Below are 27,376 nucleotides of genomic sequence, written 5' to 3'. Positions count from 1 at the left end.
GGTAGAGTAGACCTGCTGGTGCTACGAATAAGATTTTGGCCCGCATGACGCAAGTCTTAGAAACCTTGGTGCATAACCAAGATGTAGAGCCGACGGAGTATCATGGACTCTCTTCATTCAGGAAACATAACCCTCTGAAGTTCAAAGAAAAATTTGATCCCGAAGGTGCCCAGAGGTGGATAACGGATACAGAGAAAATCTTCAATGCGATGGGATGTCGCGAGGAGCATAAGGTGGTTTATGCCACCTATACGTTATGAGGAGAAGCGGAGGACTGGTGGAGGTTTGTCAGTCAAACTATGTTACAAGAAGAAGGGTACATTCACTGGGAAGCTTTCAAAGCATGTTTCCTAGGGAACTACTTCCCTAGAGATTTGAAGAAACAAAAGGCTCAGGAATTCCTTAAGCTGAAGCAAGGAAATATGTCTGTGGGAGATTATGCTGTGAAATTCCATGAGCTTATGAAGTTTTGGCCACATTTCCAACACGAGGATGAAGATGAAGATCTATGTGCCCAGTTTGAGAATAGGCTAAGGCTTGAGATACGGGCAGCAGTTAGTGTATTCCAGCTGATTGAGATGCCAACATTAGTCAGTAAATGTCGAATCTTCGAAGCTAATTCTAAGGGCAAGACTATAAATAGCTAGATTGGAGGACCAGTGAGACAAGATCAAAGGCCTCCAAGGTTCCTTAGAGGACCTTATTCTGGTATAAATCAGTCTCAGTCAAAGGGATTGCATTTCATGGAGGTAGTAGCAATGGTTCTAAAATTTCTCAAGAGGACCACTAAGATGCTTTAGATGTGGAGGACTCCATCTGGTAAGGAATTGCTCATAGCCACCATTAGTTTGTGGTATTTGTGGGAAGACGGTGCACTCAGCGATTAATTGTTGGTTAGCTCCTCAACGAAGTAAGAGTGCAAGTGGAAGGAACCGACTTGCATTCGGAGCAAGTAGTGAAGCAAAGCCGAATGTGCAAGGCAAGGTCTTTGCTATGAGTGGGTCTGAAGTGTCCAAATCTGATGAGTTGATTAGAGGTAAATGCATCATTAACGATAGATGGTGTGATGTCTTGTTTGATTCTGGTGTCACACACTCCTTTGTTTCTATGGATTGTGTGAATTGTGTTCGATTACCAATATCTTCCCTACCATGTAATGTTATTGTGTCCACCCCCACAGCTAAGCTTGTTGTAACTTCTTCGGTATGCTTAGGCTGTTCTGTAATGATTCATGGTAGAAATTTCTATATAGACTTAATCTATTTACCGCTTTCTCAACTCGATGTTATTTTGGGCATAATTTAGTTATCATTCAATCGTGTTCTGTTAAATTGTAAGGAGAAACCATTAATCTTTGGCAATGATGCATCGGAAAAATCTATACTTCAAAACAGAGGTGAAGTGAGAAACACAGTTGAAACTAAGGCTTTCATGGTATTATTTTTTGCCGAGATTGATACGACCGTGAAAGCTGAGTATATTCCAGTAGTGCTAGATTTTCTGGAAGTATTTCTAGAGGATGTAACAGAATTGCCACCAGGAAGAGAAATCGAACTCACTATCGATTTGATTCTGAGAGCAAGCCTAGTATCGATTGCACCATACCAATGTCACCAGTGGAGTTAACTGAGGTAAAAAAGCAAGTGAAAGATTTATTGCAAAAGCAATTTGTAAGGCCAATTGTATCGTTATAGGGAACGCTAGTACTTTTGGTGAGAAAGAAGGATGGGAATATGAGAATGTGCATTAATTATCATCAATAGAATAAAGTGACGATTAAGAATAAGTACCTTATTTCTAGGATTGATGATCTGATGGATCAGTTACGAGGAGCCTTAGTATTTTTCAAGGATTGATTTGTGATCAGGCTATTATCAAGTTCGGGTGAAGAAGGAAGATATCCCCAAGACAACCTTTAGGACCCGCTATGGTCATTATGAATATTTGATGATGTCGTTTGGTGTGGCTAATGCCCCGACTGTGTTGATGAACTATATGAATAGGATTTTCTATGAATACTTGGACCAATTTATGGTGGTGTTTATTGACAATATTCTAATCTATTCCAAGAGTCATAAGGACCATGTTGCGTACTTAAGAATTGTCTTATGAATACTAAGCGAAAGACAGTTGTATACGAAATTGTCAAAGTGTGAATTCTGTCTTTCACAAATACAGTTCTTGGGACATGTTATGCCAAAGGAAGGAATTATGGTCGACCAACTTCCACCAAAATTAGAAGTTTCCATGGAGTGGTTGGTTATTATAGAAATTTATTGAGGGATTTTCTACAATAGCATTACCTTTAACTAAATTGACGAGGAAAGGAAAAGACTTCAAGTAGAATGAAGAATGTGAAGCTAGTTTTCAGAACCTAAAGGAAAAGCTAGCATTGGCACCATTGTTGATATTGCCAAACCCGAAGCAAAAGTTTGAAGTGTATTGTGATGCTTCAGGACAAGGACTTGGATGTACTCTAATGCAATTTGAGAGAGTAGTTGCGTATGCTTCCAGAAAACTTTGACCTCATGAAGTCAATTACCCCACGCACGACCTAGAGTTTGCAGTAATGGTATTTGCATTAAAAATATGGAGGCATTACCTATTCAAATCGAGATTCGAAGTATTCAGCGATCACAAGAGTTTGAAATATCTATTCAATCAAAAAGAGCTAAACATGAGGCAGAGAAGATGGATGGAGTTTCTTAAAGATTATGACTTCACGTTATCTTATCATCTCGAGAAGGCGAACGTTGTAGCAAACGCACTGAGCAGGAAATCTTTAAACATTTCTGCCATGAAGAGTGAAAATTGATTGAAGAATTTAGAGACTTAAATTTAATGGTAGAAATGCGACCTAAAAGTTTGTATATGGTACCTAGGAAGTTAACAACGATTTCTTACTGCGAGTCCAGAATGCTCAACTGGAAGACCAATATCTGCAAGATATGGTGCAGTTAAAGGATATAAGTAAGGGCTCAGAGTTTCATCACGACTCAAGTAGACTTATCAGATTTAAGGGCAGAGTGTGCATTCCTCAAAATGAAGAACTGAGACAAATGATATTGGAAGAGGCGCATAAGAATAAGTTGAATTTCCATCCTAGAGCAACAAAAATGTATCAAAATTTATGAAGAAATTTCTGGTGGTATGGCATGAAGAAAGAGATAGCGGAGTATGTTGCAAAGTGTTTAACACGCCAAAAATCAAAGGCAGAATATCAACGTATACCGGGAGAATTATAACCATTGGAGATTCCTGAATGGAAATGGGATAGTATTTCCATAACTTTGTATTTGGACTGCCAAGAACAGAGAGAAATTACGATGCTGTGTGGGTGATTGTAAACCGCTTAACAAAGACTGCACATTTCATTTTGATTAACATGAGGTATAAACTGGAGAAGTTAGCAGAAGTGTATATCAATGAGATAGTTAGATTGTATGGGGTACCCTTAAGCATTGTATCAGATCAAGACCCGAGATTTACATCAAAGTTTTGAGAGAGTCTGCAAGAAGCATTAGGAACTAAGTTGAAGTTGAGCTCATCATATCATCCTCAAACTGATGGACAGATAGAGCGCACTATCCAATCACTAGAGGATTTATTACGAGCTTGTGTGATGGAGCAATAAGATATATGGGATGAATGTTTACCTTTGGTAGAATTCACGTATAATAATAGTTATCATGCAAGCATCGGAATGGCACCATATGAAGCATTATAAGGAAGGAAGTGTCAAATTCCTTTATGCTAGAGAAATGATTCTATATGCGCCTGATGTAGTGCAGAAATAGAATGACCAAGTGAAGAAGATTAGAGCAAAGATAAAGGTTGCCCAAGATAGATAGAAAAGTTATCATGATCAGCGAAGGAAGCCATTAGAATTTCAAGTTGCGATCATGTGTTTTTGCGAGTTTCACCTATTACTGGAGTCAGTAGGGCATTGAAATCCTGAAAACTATCTCCCAAATTCATTGGACCATTCAAAATTTTGAGTAGAGTTGGTCTTGTAGCATATCATATTGCCTTACCTCTAAATCTTTCCAATTTGCATCCTGTGTTTCATGTGTCGCAATTGAGGAAATACATTCTGGATCCTTCTAATGTAATTCATCCTATCCAAGTTCAAGAGAATTTGTCATAGATATTTCTCTGTGAAGATTACGGATCATCGAGTTAAGCAACTAAGGAGCAAAGATATTTCATTAGTAAAAGTAATCTGGAATGCAAGTGATAAAGGAGATGCCACTTGAGAGCTTAAGGACAAAATGAAGGAAGCATACCCTCACCTTTTCCTGAACCAATGAATTTCGGGGGTAAAATTCCCAGAAAGGTGAGAGTAGTGTAACACTCTCTTTTCATTATTCAGTAATTTATGTTTTGTTTAATATTAAGTAGTATTAGAATAGATTTAGAAGTGAGTATAGCGAATTTTTGGAAGGATTATAGTGCAAGGAGTCTTGCTTAGGCGAGGCAAATCACGCTCAAACGAGACTAAGCGCCCAGAAATATGGTGTTGCAAGGCTATCTCGCTCAACTGAGATAGAATAAATTCGACCCAACTATCACCTAACCCAGGCAAAAGTGATCTCGCTCAGGTGAAATGAGTCGCTGATGTGACATATTTTAGGTTTATATTTATAGTTTTATTTTTATTAATAAAAAATTTTCATATGCTTTATTTTTAGAGTTTTTATCATTTTCTAGTTATTTCAATAAATTGGGCTTGTTACAAATAAATGCTTTAATTTCGTATTTTTGGTTATTCTGACCTCTAACTACTCTTTTGGCCATAACTTTTTCTACAGATATAATTTTGGCTGATTCCAGTTGCATTGGATTCTACACAACCAGGGCTTCAAAATGCATATATAGATCGTTGGATTTAGAGTTATTTTTTATTTTTATGATTTTTTGAAGTTGAGACAGATTTGCTAAATATTGTTGCAGGATTGCATTTGAGCTCTTGTTATTTAATAATTGTATTTGGGCTTTTAGATAGTATTGCGGCCTGCATTTTGGCACTTTACCCTAATCAGAACCTATAAATAGACTAATAAGGTTCTGAATTGAGAGTGATTAGACACTTTGAGATTTTGAGACTTATTCAAAATAAAAATCTTTGTTTTTACTTTCTCTCGAACTCTCATGTTCTTTTCTCATTCTTGCATGGGGTAAGCATTTCGATGGAAAGTTAAATTTCTGTTCAATCCGTGGAATTCAAACGCTGTAATTTTGACTTGAGTTCTACACTAAATTGCTTCGAGTTTGTTTCTTTTTTCTCTAATCTTAGAATTATGTATTACGATCGTCATTGACTTTTCTGTTGTTAGAATTCAAATTAGGACTCGATTGATGCTCTGATTTGATAATTAATGTGGATTAAGTTAAATGATTATTTGATTTAATTTGTAACTCTATTCAATTAGGATATTCGATTGAATTAATAATTGAATTGATGATTGTTCAAACACGAATTTAAATTTTTAGATACTGTGATAGTCGGAGTTACATGCAATTGGTATTCTGTGGATTAATGTTTCTTAATTCATTTTTTACTCACTTTAATTCTGTCCATAATTTAATTTAATCAATTTACAATTTTCAAAACCCCAAAAACCTTATTTGCATTCTTTAAAACAAAACCTAAAATTGAGTTTAACTGAAAATGTTTCTCCGTGAATTGACCTAGGTTTGGCTCTATATTACAAAATCTTTAGAAAACCTAGTTGTTTTGATAGCGACTCGGTATTGTCTATCAAATTGGGGCCGTTGCCGGGGACACGTTGTCAGTTTTGATTCATTTTAGGATTTAGTATTGCCTTTTCACTTTCTAATTCATAATTTTATTTTCGTCTTTGTTTCATTTTTGTCTTTGTTGCCGCGATTCAATATTATTATTTGTTCATTTTATAGGGTGTGTTTAATTTCAATTTTCGTCAGTTTATTTTTGTTTTGTTAAATTTTGCTGTTTTAGTGCCTCTTGAATTTTGAATTTTAGATTCAAATTTTATATTTTTAAATATTGGATTAATAGCATATTATTGCATAATTGCGTAATTTGCATATATTTTGCGTAGATTTTGCAGAGATAAGGAGCAACGAATAAGGATCCTTCATATTTAATTTAGATTAGATTTAAAAAATAAATAAATTTGAATTTTAAATTATTTTTAAATTTAAATTTTAAATTATTGTTAAGATTGATTAGATTTGATTTAGTTTGTTTTGGGTTTAAAGATAGGATTAGTTTTTTTTAGATAGATTAGTTTTAAATTGAAATTTTGAAAAAAAAACAAACTTTATCTAACCAATTTGCTAATTTAAATTTAAATTTTGAATTTTTTATCTATTTAAAAAAATTGAAAATAGAATTTAATAAATATTGTTTTAAAACAATAAATTAAAATAATTTTAATTTCTATTTTTTATCGCATTTTCTATTGTAATTTATTTGGTTGATTTTTATTTTTATTTTTTTCTGCACATTTTTATTATTTGATTTGTATAAGGTTTGTTTGTTCCCTCACACACCACTGATCATGCATAACATGAGCGAGACCCTATACTTTGGTCTGAGTAAACTTTAGGTTTCGAGGAGTTGTGTAATGATAGCAATTTGGATGAACGTCCTATTTGTCTATCACGAGAACTTCAGCTAGAGCTTATCTTATCTATATAAGTTCTTACATCTAGTAGACAACCTACTGATTGAGGATGACTTTATAGAATGGATTTTAACTCTAGTGACCTTCTATCTTTAGGCTTACAAACTACCCAAGAGAAGAATGCATGTCCTAAATCATTAGGTTAAAATTCTAGGAACTGTGATAGAACATTCTGGGAGCATATTCTTTCATTATCTTGCTACATTTTTTTTATTATTTATTATTATTTTGTGAGTTGTAGAAATCATTGATATTATATTATTCATTTTATGCGTGGTACTACTCAAAATCACAAATTTAATCATTTAGAACACTTTTCTAAATTTATTTTTATTTTTATTTTATTTTTTATTTAGGACAGGAAAAAAAATCACAAAAAAATATAATTTTTTTAAAAAAAATCTTAAAAATAGAAAATAGCGCAATTAAGTTGACTTTGACTTTGTTGATCCTATTGACTTCAACCAATCTGCTTCTTGGTGCATGACTAGAACCAATTATGGTCAATTACTCGCATTTAAGCCTAAGATTGAACGCACTTGGAACATGTTGAATAGACTTAAATTAGAAGGTAGTGTGCATAGTCATTGTACTGATATCCTTGATACCCTTGATAGTGTTGCTGTGCACTTTAATTGTGAGCATTCTAATTATGATAATTCTGATAGCATATCTGTGCATTCTGATATTATGGCTTATAATCAACATGAAAGAACTCTTAAAGAATTGACTGCACCAGATGTCACATACCAACCCTTAGGCATCCAATATCTTGATGTAGATGCTCCATTTGAGTTAAAATCTAGTCTAATCCATTTGTTGCCTAAGTTTAATGGTAGTGGAAGTGAGGACCCTCATAAGCATCTGAAGGAGTTTCACATAGTTTGCTCAACAATGAAGCCTTAAGGAGTTCCAGAAGACCACATCAAGCTGAAGGCTTTTCCATTCTCCTTGGATGGTGCAGCGAAAGATTGGCTATATTACCTGCAGCCAGGGTCTGTCACTTGCTAGATAGACATGAAAAGGATGTTCCTAGAGAAGTTCTTCCCTGCTTCCAGAGCAGCCACAATAAGAAAAGAGATCAGTGGTGTCAAACAGTTCAGCCAAGAAAGCCTCTATGAGTACTGGGAGAGATTCAAGAAGCTATGCGCAACCTGTCCACACCATCAGATCACGTGACTAGCTACTTATTCAGTACTTCTATGAAGGCCTGCTCCAATGGAGAGGAGTATGCTTGATGCAGCAAGCAGTGGAGCTCTCATGGATAAGACACCATATGCAGCCAGAGCACTAATTGACAACATGGTAGAGAACTCTCAGCAGTTTAATATAAGAGCCATGGCACCAATGAGAAAGGTGCATAATATGTAGCAACCTACCCATATGACAGCAAATTCCAACAGACTTAAAAGTAGAATTAAGGACTTCACTACTTTTGTGAGACAACTATCTGTTGTACAACAAATTGATCCACAAGGAGGGCTGAACAGAGACTGTCATATGTGTTCCTCCATAGAGCACACCTCAGATTGTTGTCCTTTACTGCATGAGGGTAGCCAACAAGCCTCTATCCTTGGAGTTTTTAGTGGAAGACAAGACTAATACAGAGTTTTGAATTTCCAACAACCTCAAAGACAACAACAGCCACGTTCTAGTACTAATCTCATAATCCTGCCTTCAATGATCATCCAAATATGAGATATGGTACCTCTGAGCAGTAGTAACAACAGACTAGCCAAGCAAGTAATGGCTATAGACCACCCCCTATGCGGCAGCAACAAACGCAACAAAATTCTGAGCCTTCATTGGAGGATTTGGTTAGACAAATAGGCAAGAGCTATCTGCAATTCTAACAGAATGTCAATGCCTCCATTCAAGACCTATAGAAATAGATTGACAAACTTGCTACCACTGTAAACCAATTCAAGTCTCAAGGTTCTAAACAACTCCTTTCTCAAGTAGAGGTTAATCCTAGAAATGTGAGTATCATAATATTGAGGAGTAGAAAGAAGCTATTAGGCAACCAGAAAGATGAAGAGGTACAAGATGATATGGAGGCAAGAAGTAGCAAAGCACAGAGCAATAAACTGCCCTTAGCAATTCAGAAATTGTATAGAAACCACCATTTCCCTTTCCGAACAGAGTGGCCAAGCCAAGGCCACCAACAGACTTTGATAAGGAGCTTTTTGAGACATTCAGAAGAGTAGAAGTAAACATTCCACTGCTGGATGTGATAAAACAAATTTCAAAATATGCAAATTTCCTTAAAGAGTTGTGCACTAACAAGAGGAGACTAAAAGGAGATGAAAGAGTCAGCATAGGGAGGAACGTGTCAGCCCTCATACAGCTCAATATGTTGCAGAAGTGCAAGGATCCTGACACTTTTACTATTCCTTGCATATTAGAAATTCCACCTTCAACAATGCATTACTTGATCTTGGTGCTTTTATAAACGTGATACATCAATCTACAGGTCTTTGAGCCTCGGCCCTCTGAAGCAAATTGGTGTAGTCATTCAATTGGCAAATAGAAGCACTGCATTCCCTGCTGGAATAATAGAAGACGTGCTAGTGAAAGTGGATAAGCTGATATTCCCTGCAGATTTTTATATTCTGTACATGGCAGAAGAGTCCAACATGCCTACACTGATCCTTGGTAGACCTTTCCTAAAAAACAGCAAGGACAAAGATTGATGTGCACTCAGGAATTCTATCCATAGAGTTTGGAGATGATGTTGTGCAATTCAACATTTTTGAGGCCATGAAGCATCCATAAGAGCTGCATAGTGCATTTTATATAGATATTATTGATGTTTTAACTGAGGAGTTTTGTACTGATCTTTCTAATATTTCTAGTTGTACATGCACTATAAGAGATTTGTATAAAGTTTGTGTTAAAATAGATACATATTTAACAGCTGATGATGTTTTATGTGATGTAGTAGCAGGTTTGGGAAGCTTTAGCTTGATTACAGCAAATACACATACCCTTCTAGATATATACTGCAGAATTAGACTTCTCCACCGAAACTGAAGTCTTACACATACACTTGAACTGAAGTCTCTACCCGAGCACTTAAAGTATGCATTTTTAGAGGCTGATAACAAGCCGCTAGTGAATATTTCAGCAAATTTAGATGCTGCACAAGAGGAGAAGTTGTTGCAAACTCTAGCAACCCACAAACAAGCAATTGGGTGGACTTTGACAGATATTTTAGGAATTAGCTCATCCACTTGCATGCACAGAATTCTACTGAATGAAGATACAAAACTTGTGAGACAGCCCCAAAGAAGGCTGAATCCCACCCTCCTGGAGGTGGTGAAGAAAGAAGTTGGCAAATTGTTAGCTACTAGCATGATATACCTGATCTCCGATAGCGATTGAGTGAGTCCGATCTATGTTGTACCCAAGAAGATCAGCATAATAGTCAAAAAGAATTAGTTTGATGAGCTGATTCTGACCAGAATTCAGAATGGATGGTGAGTCTGTATTGATTATAGGAAGCTGAATTAGGCCATTCGTAAGGATCACTTTTCCCTGTCTTTTATTGATCAGGTCTAGGAGCAGATAACAGGAAAATCCCATTACTGCTTTCTAGATAGATTTTCTGGCTACTTTCAAATACACATAGCCCAGAGGATAAGTATAAGACTACCTTCACTTGTTCTTTTGGTACCTTTGCTTATCTTTGCTTACAAACGGATGCCATTCGGACTGTGTAATGCACCTAACACTTTTCAGAAGTATACGATAAGTATTTTTGCAGACTTCCTAGAGATCTCACTTGAAGTATTCATGGACAAATTTACTGTTTATGGGTCTTCATTTGATACATATTTAGATAACTTGTCTAAAGTATTAGATAGGTGCATACAGTTCAATTTGGTTTTAAATTATGAGAAATGTCATTTTATGGTGACTGATGGGATTGTACTAGGGCATGTAGTGTCATGTAGGGGTATTGAGACTAATAAAGCCAAGATTGATGTAATTTTTTCTTTACCTTACCCTACTTCTGTGAAAGAAGTGCGCTCTTTTCTTGGACATGCAAGTTTCTATAGGCGCTTCATCAAGGATTTAAGTAGAATTGCATTCCTATTATCTACTTTTTTGGAGAAAGATACTGATTTCATCTTTGATCAGACCTGCAAGGACGCTTTTGATGAGCTGAAGAGGCGCCTCACTTCTACTCCAATCATTCAGCCTCCAAGTTGGGAGATTCCATTCAAGCTTATGTGTGATGCTTCAAACTTTGTAGTTGGTGCTATCCTTGGTCAAAAAGTGGAGAAGCAACCCCATGTCATAGCCTATGCTTCTCGAACATTGGATAAAGCACAAGCAAACTACACCACTACAGAAAAAGAACTTTTAGCCATTATTTTTGTTTTAGATAAATTTCGTTCATATTTACTTGGTTCTAAAGTAATTATTTTCTCTGATCATGCAGCTCCAAGGTACTTACTTAAGAAATTAGATTCTAAATCGAGACTAATTTGCTAGATGCTTCTTCTGCAAGAGTTTGACATTGATATCAGAGTTAGAAGTGGTGCAAAAAACCTAGTGGCTGACCATTTGAGTAGAATTCAGCAGCCACTAGAGGATCTCCCTATTAGAGACACCTTTCCAGATGAGCAGCTTTACCACATTAGAGGGCATGATCCTTGGTATGTAGACTTGGTGAATTATTTTGGCTGCCAAGGGGATTCCTACATATTTTCCAAAGCTCAAGTTGCCAAGCTGAAGAGTGATTCCAAATACTACATTTGGGATTATCTACACTTATGGAAGATGTGCAGTGGCAAGATTATCAGATGATGTGTGCCCGAACCTGAACTCTAGTCTGTGCTTAGATATTGTCATTCCTTGGCTTGTGGTGGACACTTTGGACCTCAACATACAGGTCAAAAGATTTTAGATTCTGGACTATATTGGCCTACCATGTTTCGGGATGCACACAACTTCTGTAAGACATGTGAGCGATGCCAAAGGACTGACATCATCTCGCGCCGAAATGAGATGCCCTAACTACCTCTCCTTTCTGTGAGGTGTTTGATGTATAGGGCATAGATTTTATGGGTCCCTTTCTTGTTTCATTTGGCTGTACCTATATTTTGTTAGCAATGGTCTATGTCTCCAAGTGGGTGGAGGCAAAGGCCACTCCTACTGATGATGCTCTTGTTGTAATAGATTTTGTGAAGTCACATATTTTTTGTAGGTTTGGATTTCCCAGAACATTAATCAGTGACCATGAATCACACTTTTGCAATTGCACAATGGCTGCCTTACTTAGGAAGTTTGGGGTTACGCATAAAGTTTTCACACCATACCACCCTCAGACTAACGGACAAGCAGAGATCTCCAATCGAGAAATAAAGTAAATCTTGGAGAAGACTGTCCAACCCAACAGAAAGGATTGAAGTCTATGCTTGAAGGAAGCTTTGTGGGCTTACAGAATCGCCTACAAAACACCCATAGGAATATCTCCTTATTGGGTTGTTTTTGGCAAGGCATGTCATCTACCAATAGAAATGGAGCATAAGGCATTATGGGCGATCAAGCAATGTAATTTGGATATAGGGGCAGCTGGCTCACATGGGAAGCTTCAATTACAAGAGTTGGAGGAGATTCGTAAAAAAAAATAAAAATATGAGAACTCCAACATCTACAAGGAACACACCAAGGCTTTCCATGATAAGCTAATAGAGAGTAAAAAGTTCCACATTTGTGACAAAATTCTTTTATATAATTTTAGACTTAAGTTGATGCCCAGTAAATTGAGATTTAAGTGGGATGGTCCCTTTCTTGTTATTAACGTTTTTCCTTATGGTGTTGTTGAACTTCAAGATATGGAATCGCAAAGGAACTTCAAGGTTAATGGGCATCAGCTCAAGGTTTTTCATGAGGGCTTGGGGGAACATGAACAAGAGGAGGCCACTTTTGAATTGGCCACTTACCCCGATTTATAGGGTGTTTTCTTACCTCTCTCTCTCACTTATTGGATTGTTTGAATTGTCCTTATGCTTATTGTGTTTTCCATTAAGGACAATGTTAATTTCAAGTGAGGGAGGGGAGTACTATGTTTTTGGTGTGTACTTAGTCTAATTAAGTGACTATTTCATGGCTTTGACGAAGTGGACTTTGATATCTTGTGTGTTTGATTATTTGTGATAGAATATATATACCTTGTGAGATTTTGAGCCATATATCCATTGTTTAAGCCCCCTTGAGCTTAATTATCCTATTTCTTGTGATCTTAGCTCATTTCAAGCCAAAGGTGTAAAACAATAAAATGACCCAACCTTAAGGGATACAAGAACTTTGCAATTGTTTTAGGAATGATCATAGAAATAAGTGTGGGAGAGATTACTTTAGAAAATGCAAGAGAAAAGAAAAATCAGCTACTAAAAAAAATAGAAGAAAAAAGAGAGGAGAAACAAAGAAAAAAAAGAAGTAATAAAAAGAAAAATGAACATTGGATGGCTAGCAAAAGTAAAAAAGAATTGTTTTTAGATTGTATTACATTATATTTAGGGGATTTACTTTCATGCTTACTTTCTTGAGATTCATTCCTCATTGTTCTTATATCCTCTTTGGTTTTAGCTTGATTACATTTGTAATTTTTCCACCGTCACTATGCCCCTTTATAACCTAGAAAAGTCCTTTTGATTTTTGTGTGTTTGTGTGAATTTTAGCGGAGAAGTATGCAATGGACAATCTTATGGATGATCATGCTTCATGTTGTGCATTTTGAGTGACACACTTTACCTTATATACTTGAGTGATTGAGAGTATATCGTGTGAGGATTCTATCTCTTATGGTTCATTCACTTGATTTGATAAATTCATTTGTCAATTTGAAGTGTGAGGATCAATTTCCATTCTAGCCATGATATTTGAACTTGATGGGCTTTATACCCAACCTAATTTGTTTTAGGTCCCTTATGGTTTGATTTTGTGATTTGCTCCAGAGGAGAAAATTTTAAGTGTGAGAGAATTTGATGTGACATATTTTAGGTTTATATTTATAGTTTTATTTTAATTAATAAATATTTTTCATATGCTTTATTTTTATAGTTTTTATCATTTTCTAGTTATTTAAATAAACTGGGCTTGTTATAAATAAATGCTTTAATTTCGTATTTTCGGTTATTTTTACCTCTGACTACTCTTTTGGCCATAACTTTTTCTACAGATATCATTTTTGGCTGATTCTAGTTGCATTGGATTTTACACAGCCAGGGCTTCAAAATGCATATATAGATCACTGGATTTGGAGTTATTTTCGAGTTTTTATGATTTTTTGAAGTTGAGGCAGATTTGTTGAATATTGTTGCGGGATTGCATTTGGACCCTTGTTATTTAATAATTGTATTTGGGCTTTTAGATATTAATAAGGCCCACATTTTAACCACTTAATTTACCCTAATCAGAACCTATAAATAGACTAATAAGGTTCTGAATTGAGAGTGATTAAAAACTTTAAGATTTTGAGACTTGGTCGAAATAAGAATCTTTGTTTTTACTTTCTCTCGAACTCTCTTGTTCTTTTCTCATTCTTGTGTGGGGTAAGCGTTTTGATGGAAGGCTAAACCTCTCATTTAATCTGTGGAATCAAAACGTTATAATTCTGACTTGAGTTCTGCGCTAAATTGCTTCGAGTTTGTTTTCTTTTCTCTTTAATCTCAGAATTGTGTATTGCGATCGTAATTGACTTTTCTGTTATTAGAATTCAAATTAGGACGCGATTGATGCTCTGATTTGATAATTAATGCGGATTAGGTTAAATGATTATTTGTTTTAATTTGTAACTCTATTCAATTAGGATACTCGACTGAATTAATAATTGAATTAGGTGATTATTCAAACGCGAATTTAAATCTTTAGATACTATGATAGTCAGTGTTATATGCAATTGGTATTCTGTGGATTGATGTTTCTTAATTAATTTTTTATTCATTTTAATTCTGTCTGTAATTTAATTTAATCAATTTGTAATTTTCAAAACCCCCAAAAACCTTATTTGCATTCTTTAAAACAAAACCTAAATTTAAATTTGACTGAAAATGTATCTCCGTGAATCGATCTAGGTTTGGCTTTATATTACAAAATCTTTAAAAAACTTAATTATTTTGATAATGACTCGGCATCGTCTATCAATCGCTTAGGCGAGGCCTTATAGGAAAAATATCCTTCTCTTTGGACGCCATCTCGCTCAAGCGAGTATATCAGAAAAAGCTGGGTGTGACCACTATCTGCATATCTTATTCAGGCGAGATATCCCTCGCTCAAGCGAGATGTCTGTTACTTAAGCGAGCTATTCCTCGCTCACACGAGAGCGCGTGGAGCTGAGGGGTATTTAAGAGATTTTCATCACGGAAATTTCATTGCATTCCAAAGTTACGTTTTTCTCTCAATTTTCTCTGAACTCTTTCTTCATTTTCCCTAGATAAAAGTCTCAGAAACTCCGATTACTCATCAAATCCTAGTTTGGACGTTGAATTTAAGCGACTTCAAGTAAGTTTCTTCAGATTAAATTTCATTTTCTCTGATCGTTTCTTGCATTTTTTTATTTCTTATGGATATCTCTTGGTATTTAGGAGAACTTCCATAATTGATCTTTGATCTTCTTTTATATCTCTCCATAAACTTGTCTTTGAGGTAAGGAGGACTCTCTTTTATCGTTATATTATAATAGTTATTTTGTGCTCATTAGAGTACTGTTACATGAACATTTTATGAGAATATGTGATTGAAATATCTATTATGTGAATGATAGAATAGACGCTCATCCTTACTAATATTTTTAGGAAAACAAGATGACAGAGTCTTAGGAAAGAGTTAGGCTAATAGATAGCTTAATACATAATAGACTTAATTATGTATTTAATGAATATCAAAGAGTATGTTATTTTAAATTTGTTGTTCTTGTGGAGGATGAACCTAGGACTTTTGTTATGTTATAAATAAATTTCTTTTATAGTATTCCTTTTGATTTTCCTAAGAGTAGAATACACCAGATCCTATGTATTTATATGTATAGTGATATTTTTAGAACTCTGGCAACTCTCACCTATCTATTTACCTATCATGACCACAACCATATCGGAAGATCGTCCAAATGGACCTTTGAACGAGTGAATGGCACAGAGGTCACAGCTAATTCAGGCGATCGTTATCTTGGATCAGATGATAATCTGGATCCTGAAAATTTGGCTGAGATAGAGAGCTGGTACGAGGTTGATAAATAAAACTGGTCTTTAGTATTTGGTTATGTGAGAGACTATTTTGGGACTTAATTTTGCATATACGATGTAATTATTGTAATTATGTAAATATTATTTTAAGTTCCATAGATTTCGATAAATAGTTTGTAAATTTTTATAATTGATATATGTGATATGTTCATATCTACCACTGAGAATACTAAATTTTGTTTTGTGATATTTAATTTATTTTTTCTTTTATTTTATTATTGTTGTCATATTAGCATTGCAAAGGTCAAAATTCTCATCTACATTCATCTATTTAAAAGAAAACTTGACTACTAATTTGCTATAATAAGTTCATCACATACATGAATTAACATTTTATTTCAAATTATGAGGAATAAGATATATGTGATAAGGATTAACATTTTAAGGTGTTACACACCTTATGCCAACAAAATTGTGGTTTGTATATATTGTATGTTTAAAAAATTATTAAAAAATTTATAAACATAAATTATACCATATAACATTAAAGTAAAAATAAATCTGGAACGATTTAATTTAAACGTGAATTTAGCACCAAAACAATTGTTATATTCGTCATGCCCATTTAAAATACGGGTTTAAGCGGGTTAACCCATTTATCCTCAAAATAAGTGGAACTGGGCGGAATGCGCCCACCCGCAGAGCCATAGAGGGAATTTTGGAGGGAAAACATAGCCATTTATTAGGTTCCGCCAAAATGAAATATTACAAATTTATGTTTCATTGCAGAAAAAGTGACATTTTTGTTCTCTCATCACACTCTCTGGATCTCGGAAAGAGCTTTTGAGTTTGCAAAAATATCGTTCGGGTAAGTTTCCTTTCTGTGGTTTTTATTGTTCGATCGGTTTTTCAAATTATCTCTCTGCTTTGAATCGGTCTCCAAATTGTTAAGGTAATATTCAATTCTCGTTGTTTTGTAGTTTGCTTGGTTTGTAGCCGATTCGTTCTTAGTTCCTGCGCTTTTTCTCTTACGCTGCCAAATTAAGAAAGGGCAAATATTCTCGTGCAAATCACTGTTCACTGCCTGATTTATGATTTGAATATGGAATAAGACGTATGTTATATGTTTGATTAATGTTCTGAGATGGCATAATGCATGTATACCCAAACTCTGAATTTGGGATTCTTTTTAGCTGTGTTATCGACTTATCGCTTTTTAACATTATTATTAGCTTTTCACTCCAGCATATTCTCTTTTTGATCTGTGCTAACTCCCATAAGCAATTTCAGTTTCAGGGGGATACTTTAGCTTTTTTTTTTTTTTTTAATAATAATTTATCTAGTTATTTTTATGAATTGATATAGGGTGTTGTAAACCATAACACCTTTGAGTAAATATGATAAAGGGAAAATGTTTACATTTGAGAATGGGGATTTAACTTTTTCCTTTGTGTTTCATGACAAATAATCATGAGCCAAGGTTGCTATAATTTCATCAAAAGGTCCTTGACACATTAATCTGTTCCCATGCATAGTTAATAAACATAGGGTTTTATGCTAGCCTCAAATGAACGTGGGATGTCTTTCATTTTTATGTTTTGGTGATTGAATCATTGGAGGGTTTACACAGTTAAAACATAAAACATGGAAATGCTTAGCCCTGTTTGTTTGTACATTCTGTCATGCTTTTCTCTTGCTCTCATTGAAGCTGTTATGGAAAGGAGGCATTCTGCACTTGTGCCTGCAAATTAATTCATTGTGATTTAGGTGCCATTTAGTGGTAACCACTTTTTGATGGAATTGGAATAAGAAAAAGGACAAAGTGTTATCCTGATTTTTGTAATGCATGTTCAGTTTTCATGTGTGATGGACCTTGGTTTTATTTTATTCTATGTTTCTTTTAAGGGATTTGCTCTTTGGGAGGAGCAAAAAGGAAACCCTTTCCTAATGTTTTCGATAGATACCTCTTGCTTACCTGAGGATCTTTTTTTATAAACCAGTGTCATTGTGGGCAGCTAACTTATTTCAAATATTTCTATTATTGCTTTGGAATAAACTTTTTGCTATTCGCTGACTCCTTTTTTTTCTTCTTGTCAATATCATGATTGTATATTGAGCTCTGATTTCAACACGATGTGGCCACATGTGGATGCCATACTTTATGTTTCTGCCCTACGTCATCTATCCTTGCTAATGATTTGCTGGAAATTGATTTTTTTTTTTCCTGAATTTTATCTCTTGGCTTACTCCACAGTTTGGTCAATCATCTTTGCTAGTGGTATCAAGCTTGACATGACACAACATTTTAAATAGATAAATTTAAGCCAATACTTAATTTTTAAATTATTGTATGCCTTTGCATTCATTTACATATATTCTTTTTATTTTTGACAATATTTATTATTTTGCAGCTAGTGATAACCGATAAAACAAGTGCAAAAACATTTGCTGGACCTCTAGAGGACATTCCTCTTTGCTCAGTTCTGTATTAGTGGATCCAACATTGCATTTCTGGTAATGCCATGAAATCTATGTTAGTCTGCCTTTTCCAGAAAGTGAACTCTATTTCTAGTCTATTGATTATGATGATGTTTTAAGATTTAAATAATATAAAGAAAATACTGATGACAGAAATAAAAATTGCAATCAAGTTGTAAGTCATGGTTCTGTGTGCAGTTCTATTCTTATAAAATTGCAAATATTTATTGATTCTTTCTTCCAATGAATATTATTAGAAGAATCCATGAAGATTGATTTCTGAGGTGATGTCAAATTTCTAACAATATATATCAATGTGATTATTTACTAGTGTGTGGATGAAGACAATAATTGTTAATTGATTGTCATTCTTGACATTACTTTGATTCTGTTGATATTTGAATTATAATCTATTGAAATGCAATCAAGATTAACTGGTCCAAGGAACTAATAAATCAAATGAAATTCTAAATATGAATATAGATCATGTATCTTAATGTAAATAAGTTAGACTACATCTGAAAATGCACTGTTGGTTTACACATCTGTGTTTATGAAAATATTGAAAATTAATAACAAAATGACTTATTGGGATCAAATATCCCTTAACAGAAATGGGCTTGCTGCTAGGCCACGTTACGGCCAACTGTTTTAGTAGTTGGGCTTATAGTTAAAAAAATAATGATGGGATGATCCAAGTACCAGTATTGACTCTATTCTACATTGCCCTATGGATTTTTGAGTGATGTGGACTGGCTCATATTGAAGGTTCTAAATGTATGTAACTAAAATGCTGAGTTTCATTGGGTCTCACTGTCACAGTTTGTTAAATGCTTATTGAGTTCCATTTTTAGCAACTGACTTGAATTTCTAAGCAAAAGCCTGCCCATTTGAAACCATCTCTTGTAATTTTTTTCCCTTTCTTTGCATTTTCCATAATTTGTCAAATTTCATCAAGCACATACAAAACTTCCGTTTTATTTTCAAAGTTATATGATCTGTAATTGTGAACTTTTAACCAACTCATCTTAATCTCTTGGTGAAATTTGTCTTCTGGTGAAGATTTTGAATATGTATGGGAGGAAAGCTTGCCAACTTGTGAAAGAATTTGCAAGTGGAGAGAAAGGCCAACTTGCACCATTCAATGTAAGCTCCGATCTTCATTTTTCAGTTGGATATTCAAATTAGTTTTCAAATGTTGGGTTATTTGGAACCTCCTTGTGTTGTGGAAATTAATGTACACTACTAATATGTAATTGCAAATCCTATTTTGGCACTTTAATTATGTTGAATGGTTATTTTTAAGTTTTTGGAAAAAGTTGCTAATCTTGTGTTAACCACATTCAAGTTTGCTGCATCTGGGGATCTACTGGTTTCAAATTTCAATGACTAATGCCAGAAAATGTTGATGCTTGGTGATGGGAATTTGTGTTAGGAGAATCTCATAGTAATCTCATTGGGAATGCTTGAATTCATATTTAAATCTTGTTTCTGCCTTAAACCTTATCCTCAACTACTAGACTACAGCTGGTTATTGCTCTGCTTCCTTATATGATCTGGATCTATACTAGTTTGCTTTGGATTTAACTGCATATGATCATTTACCACTTCAAAAGTATCGCAAGTTAGCGAGTATATAGTGATGAATTCAACTTTGAATATAGCTCTCTACGTTATACAAACCCTTAAAAGTTGAGATGAAAAATAAAAATTGTTTGCACAGACAACATCACATCGAGACTTTAGTCAGGATTTGAGTACCTATTTCACATATGAATTCTTTTTCTTGAATTCATTAATTGCTTGTCTCTTTTGGTCCCTCTGCTGCTTTTCAAATTTCTCAAGCATTTTTACCATTTTCATAGATCTCCCCAATCTGAAGGGATAAAAAAGACCAGAAAATTCTTCAAGAGGCATGATTACAGTCAGAACTTATTTTGGTCTACCATGATTCATGACATTCTAGTCTTAACATCACCCACCATCCTTGGATTGTGAAGTATATGTAATTTATGATATTGCTACTTGATATCTCAATTCTCTTTACTCTTAATGTTTATATCTATCATGGACCTTTTCCTGCACTTTTATTCGAAACTCATTATCCAATCTTACATTGCTGTGAATATATGCATACTTTGGCTTGATAGTTCTTACAATGATCTTGTAGAGTGACTTGTTTGAACAAGTGGTTGCAGAATGCAGTCAACATCATCTTGAGCTTCAGTCCTTGATAAGGTAATGTTAATAAGGTGTCTAACTTTTTCTTTCCATGTTTGTCAGCTATTATTTATTGGAGTATGCTATCTCAGTTGCAAACAGGCATGAGTTTTGTTGAATGACTGCTAGTGTGTGGTCAAACCAAGTTGCAACGTCAAATAAGAATTGATAAAGTCACATGCATATTTTCCCCAGAACACCACTTTTCATTGCTGTCTGCTACCCCTTTTATTTGTGACTTGTTTTGTGTAAACAGGAAGATACAGGAAGAAGGTTTGGATGTCCAAACGGCTAGAAATGCAGATCACTATGGAGCTCTCATCCACCATCTTTCTTTAGTCCGAAATAAACGTTGCCTAATGGCCTATGTGTAAGCATCTCTTTGAAATGCTATTTTTCCATCGTAGTTCTTATGTTATGTATTGTCCTTAAATTCTGTCACTTTCCACCATATAGGTATAATCGTGCAGAAATTATGCGAAGCTTGCTATGGAAGATAGGGCATGTGCTTCCTCAAGAAGTTGAAGAGAAGCTTTGCCATTCAGAGGAAGAGTATTTTAAGAAGCATTCTGCAGCATTGAAATCTTATATGTCAAAACTGCTGGTTGATCTGACTGTGGTAAGCTCTCCACTCCTCGTGTCCTTTCCTTCTCACACACAAGCATATGTGCCCATGTATACACTCAAAAGCAGAATACAAACTTCAATCACACGTATGTGTATCAATGTATGCTTTCAAGATGTTCTATCTGTAATCAATGCCTTGCTCATTTATTTAGCCCAGTTTGCTTATAATTTAAAAATCACTGATTGATAAAAAATTAATTTTGGTTGTGGCATAAAACTATCACCAGCTTTTAAGATAACGCCTTGTTTGTAAAGTGAGAACAATTGTTCTTCCATTTCAGTTCAAATTACAATGTAATATTCATTTTTGGTTGCCGCTTAATTGAAACAAAAATCTTGCAGTATTTGAATATAATTCACATGATGATGCAAATAAGGAATATTAAGTATTTGGGTTGGAAACTTTTATGAATCTAGTTATTATACTAATAAGTAATATAAGAAAGGATTATCGTTCAGATACTTGTTCCTACAGTATACACTTTAAGTTCTGTTCCTGAATCAATCGGGTAAAACAGTAAACTTGGGGTTCTTGATGCACATCTCTTTTATGTGTCAGTTATTGGATAACTGGTAAGAACACCAAGCTGAGGGCTGGGAACAGTGTTGTGTCTTATTCAGTTCACTATTCTTGTGGTTTCTAGTAGCAGAAAATTTGTAATTTGACAGTAAACTGCGATATTATTTATAAAATATGTATTTTATAGGATATGGTACCGCCAAAAGATCCTTACATCCAAGTAAGGGTTCTTGATGACATTGGAGAAGGAATTGTGCTTAGTGATAATAAGACTGCCAATTTTGCCCGCCATTCAATGCACTTCCTGAAGCGAACTGATGCGGAGCAATTTATCTCACGGGTTAAGTTGTCTTGCAGCTCACGATATATATTGCAAAATAGTTTGAAATGCGACCTGATTTTTCTACTTTCTGAAATATCAACAGGGTCTAATGGAGGAGCTCACGGGTTGACCTGCTAGGCAATTATCTTGAAGATCTGTAGATGAGAAAGACTGACTGGGAATTTGATACTGATTATGTAATATAATTTTTCACACTTTGTTAAATGACTTTTTTAATCAATAATTTCACCCATCTTTATAGAACAAGAACTCAAGGTTCATTTGTTTGTGTATTATATATATATATATATATATATATAGTGCTCATATAGGATCATAGATGGTAACTGCCTCTTTTAAGTTTGTGTTATTTTAGTTGTATGGGTTTTCAAGTCTTAAGTTGCTGACTCAAATCATATTTTTGTATTATATATATAGTGCTCATATAGGGTCATAGATGGTAACTGCCTCTTAAGATTGTGTTATTTTAGTTGTATGGGTTTTTAAGTCTTAAGTTGCTGACTCAAATCATATTTGTGTTATGGTTGGGTAAAGATTTAAACTCATTGTCTAAGTCAAACATAAATTACTAGTTTTTTTTTTTTTATGTAATGGATTTTTTTATTCACTAAAAAAACATAAATTACTTAAAATTAGTACCATTAGCCAATTTAATTATTGAATTTATAAGAGTTGCATTTCTAATTTTGGTGTTATCAATCAATTTAATCTTTGAATTTGGTACAAGTCAATTACTTTTAGCAGTGTCTTACATATCATTCGAAGTGTTAATATGATGCCTGGAAATGGTGGGTTATGTTGACAATATTTATTGTCAAATCTGAAGAGTTTAGAAGGGAAATTTCCAAAACAGTGAACCCTAATTTCTTCCTTCATCTGTAAATTTTCTCAAAAGTCCAAGGACATATGCCTCCTACAAATACAAACACAAAGCTGCAAAAGTATTATCCTAAGCCCAAACATTATAACGTTCCCATTTTATGAATATCTTTCATTTTTGTGTTCTCCATTTTATTACTCTTTCACTCATAAAGTGCTATATATTTTTTTAGATAAATAATTTAAATTTTGACGTTGTGGCCGTCTTCAATACTTATTTTCTTTTGACTTCTTTCAACACCTGATGACTTATGTCATGTTGTGCGTCTCGTTCTTTTATTTTTCGTTTTAAGTTTCTTCCGATCCCTGTTGATGTAGAGTAGGCTATTATTAGTTACCCAATATTTAAGAAACCAAAAATAAATAGTCAACTTACTTTTATCTTTTTAGATTTCGTTAAATTTTAATAGATTTATTTTATATTTTATTAGAATAAGTTAGTTTATTACTTTGTGTTTTTAGATTTAGGTTTGCTTAATTTACTCTTTTAATTTTAATTAAGCTTTGTTGGTCAATATATAAATCTTCATTACAAATCTTAAATTGATTTGATTTTTGAATATTAATATCTTTTTTAAGACAACTTAGATATATTATTATAGATATTTATTCGATCAGGATTAAAGTTTCAAATTAATTATATATATCAAATTTTAATATTGATGTGTTGAATTTTAATGTAAATTTTTTTATTTATATTATTGAAGTAAAATTTTAACTTTAATTTGACTACAACATTTACTTTTTCTCCTAATTTTTCCTTGTTTCAAATAACCTATCTAATGATTTTGTGAAAGTATACACATGACGGTAGTTTGACAGTATTTGCAGTAATTCCGATCGAGATATATATAAAATTATAAATGATCACAGTCGTCATATAACAATTAAATTTTTATAATAAAATATTCTTTCCAAGTCCAATCAATATTTTAATTTAGATCTTTTAGTCGGGAGCATTCTACGTATGGTAAGTTTAAGTTTTTTACTGAGAAATTTTTTCCAGTCATGAAATTCGAGTTTAAGAGCTTAATTTTAAAAAAACATCTATCACTTAAATTAACTCCGGTTGATTTAACATATCAAGAATGTCAGTCAATCATTTTTTCATTAGAAGTTTTTTGTTATTACTTATTTTCTTGTAAGTTGTACTATTTATGTCAAAATAGTTGTTTTTAATAATTGATCTATCTATAAATTGTAATATATTTTTTAGTGTTTTTAAATGAAAGTATTTTTTAATATTATTCTTTTATCATAAATATCAAATAGTTTTTTTTTCTATATTATGTATTTATTTATTTTTAATTTAAAATTTTAAAATTTATTTTAATAAATTATTTGTTCTTAATAATTATAGTATTTAATATTTTTAAATTTATTAAATTTTGAAATAGTCATATAATTTTTTTAAATTATATTTTATCCTCTAATTGATTTGCATCTATTTGAATTAAGCAAAATATCTAATGTAAAAGTAGTTGAACTTATTATACTTTGATCAATTATAGATCCAAAATACTTTTTAAATTATTTGAAAATTTAAGTAAATAACTTTTCTGAACTAAAGAATAACGATTTACCATTTTATTTAATACAGTGTTATTTTCCTGAAATTTTAATTTGGAGGTTTTTTCGATTAATCTAAGTTTTATTTAAGGTTAATTAAAAGTAGAAAATTAGTAATATTTATTGAAATAACATTTCGATTTATTGATAAATTGATATATTTTGTGTTAAAAATTCTAATTTTCATAACATTTATAGGCCATTTCTTAACAAAAGTTGATAAGACTGGACTTCATTACAAAATGATAAGACGACTTATTTTAAAATCTTTTAGTTGTAGATATTGATAGGAAAATTACTGAAAAGTTGAATAATAATATAAGTAAGAGATAAAGTTAATATTATAAAACAATGAAGAGTTTTATTTAAATTTTTTATTTAAAATACATCTATTACTTTTTATTACAAAATTTAATGGCCACTTAAATATGTCTTTGTTCTTTAAAATATATTAAGTTTAAATTTTAATTTTTTTACAAGGTTATTTTTTTAACCTTACATTTTTAATTCTTTAATATTTTAGTCTAGCCTCAGCTTCAATGAAAATATTTACGTCCATAACATTGTACATTAATTTTAAAAAAAAATATAAAATATTTTAATAAAATTAAATTTTTTCTTAAATTATGAGAACTAATTTTTAATTTTTGAATAAAAAATTAATTTGATCTAAGTAATTAATGTTCAACAATTCATGACTTATCAATTACTTTTTATGTGTTTTTAGAGTAGTTTCAACATCATTCTCTAAAACTTAAATATTAAAGTAATTCGTGCTTTTCATTTTATATAATTCGGTATCAAATGTAATACTTTAATTTAATTTTTAAATAAATAAATTTAATAAAAATAAGAATAATAAAAATTTTCATTCAAACGGTTCTCAATACATAGTTCAATAAAATATTTTAAAATAAAAATAAATTATAAGTTCATATCAAAAGATTATTATAGGACTAGTTCAAATACATCAGAGTTTCTAAAATAACTTTCTAAGTCTTATAGCAGTTTTATCTATCCCTTCACTGAGCTCAGTATTAATCGTCTTGGTCACCCGAAAAATAAATGTAAGGGTAAGTACTCTACACTATCGCACACAAGCACAAAGACTCACCTCACACGTTTCACGCATATGTCAACATAATTTCAAAACATGCATCAAATAAACATTAAATAACACTTTCAACATTCTATTACAACTCACATACAGGTGCGCTCACTTTACCATCAAACAATCTACACACATGCGCTCACTGCACGTAGTCATACAGATTGTGACACTGTGATAACAGATTCCTGACACATGCACTCACTGTACCATCAAACACTCTACACATGTTACATGACTATTTTAAATACATCATATTTTCAAAATAATATTCTAAGTCCTATGGCAGTTCCATCCATCCTTTCATTGAGCCCAGTGCTGATCGTTTTGGTAACCTGAAAAATAATTATAAGGATGAGTACTCTACATTATCACACACAAACACAGAGACTCACCTTGCATGTTCTATCATTTCATAATTTAATTTAAAACACTTATTACAATCACACGCACGTCAATACACATATCAATCATTTATATGCGTATACTCACTGTACACGAAAGTAAATCACATCAATTTTCACAGGGTGCACTCACTGCACCTCCAATCAATCTACACATACACAAGTGCGCTCACTGCATGTTAGCCACGCTTATTGTGGCACTGTGATCACAGATTCCTGATGCCCTCAACCTTAGGGACTTACTCAGTTTCACACCATGGATGGTCGTCAGATAACCCCCGCGTCACGGATACAACATGTGTGGTCACGGGCCCCTTAGCAAAGGTGTTAGTTAGAGGCTGAGTCAGGAGGGAAGTGTTTGGCCTATGGTGCATCCACGCTCACTGTTGGTGTCATCACAACCCTCTTTTCTCCAACGTATTTCTACCGTCCCTATTTTTCACACTCTCAGTGTATCACTGAACCATTCATAGCTTTCAACATATTCAAACACATTCACAATCACATCTAACATGCCATTGACACACATTTCCAACTATTCAAATTATTCAACATCCAGTGATGGCATGCTAACACATAATTTCATCCACAATCTCAATCACAATGCAATATTCACCTTCACACACATGTCACGTATGCCCACATCCAATCATATTACACATAAACATCCAATTTTCCTAGGACCTCACCAAAATCAAGCTAAATCAAGAATCTTTTATTTAAACACACTAATTCCTACATTTTATCTCAACCACATTGTGACTCAGCAAATATTTAGATTTTTAGACAAATGGAGATAGGGTAAAGTCCCCCTTACCTCAAATTGAAGACCCAACACAATCCAATGGTAGAAAATGTCCCCTACACAGATTTTCGTCCTAAACAAATGGAAAACTCTATGAGAAACCGAGAAATCAAGAAGAGAAACGAAAAATTGAAACCCTAACTCTTAGAACTTACCTCCAAATGCCCTAAACTCAACCACAACCTTTAATTTTGCTCACAATCGGCTTTGGAAGCAGTTTAATAAGTGAAATAGGGTTAGGAGTCGAGAGAATCGAAGAGAGTTTGAAAAGAGGGATAAGAAATGAGCATTCCAAATCCTAAACCCCTCAAATACCCCTTTTGGTCACGACACTCTCGCTGTAACGAGAATATCTCGCTATAGCGAGGTTTCCTTGCTGGAACGATACCTTTTCTTGCCACAACAAAATCTCAGAGGAAACTGCACTCTGGTTTTTGCAGAATCTTGCTACAGGGAGACTCTCTCGCTGCAGCGAGACTACACCAAAAAATGCATCCTCTTCTGTTGCCTTCTCGCTACAGTGAGAACACAACAATTTCAAGTTCTACACCCAAGGCC

General features: G+C 33.5%; 1 protein-coding gene across 2 annotated transcripts; it reads left to right on the top strand.

Annotated features, from left to right (window-relative positions):
• The first annotated feature begins 16,623 nt into the window (after positions 1-16,623).
• On the top strand, positions 16,624-22,280 carry LOC113856370 (DNA replication complex GINS protein PSF1). 2 transcript variants are annotated; one of them, XM_027488163.1, is made up of 8 exons: positions 16,624-16,733; positions 18,277-18,379; positions 19,406-19,489; positions 20,514-20,581; positions 20,820-20,933; positions 21,020-21,182; positions 21,898-22,050; positions 22,136-22,280. In XM_027488163.1, the coding sequence occupies exons 3-8, from the start codon at positions 19,415-19,417 to the stop codon at positions 22,160-22,162; spliced, it is 600 nt and encodes a 199-aa protein (XP_027343964.1). In that variant the 5' UTR covers positions 16,624-16,733; positions 18,277-18,379; positions 19,406-19,414; the 3' UTR covers positions 22,163-22,280. The 2 variants fall into 2 exon arrangements, with proteins under 2 accessions (XP_027343964.1, XP_027343963.1); XM_027488162.1 differs by lacking the exon at positions 16,624-16,733 and having other exon boundaries at positions 18,264-18,379.
• The last annotated feature ends 5,096 nt before the right edge of the window (positions 22,281-27,376 follow it).

This window comes from Abrus precatorius, unplaced genomic scaffold (genome assembly GCF_003935025.1).
Source record: "Abrus precatorius isolate BTA unplaced genomic scaffold, Abrus_2018 Scaffold11, whole genome shotgun sequence".
In the NCBI taxonomy this organism is placed as follows: Eukaryota; Viridiplantae; Streptophyta; class Magnoliopsida; order Fabales; family Fabaceae; genus Abrus; species Abrus precatorius.
Note: the sequence above shows the minus strand (reverse complement) of the source record. Positions and strands in the feature narration are given on the sequence as shown.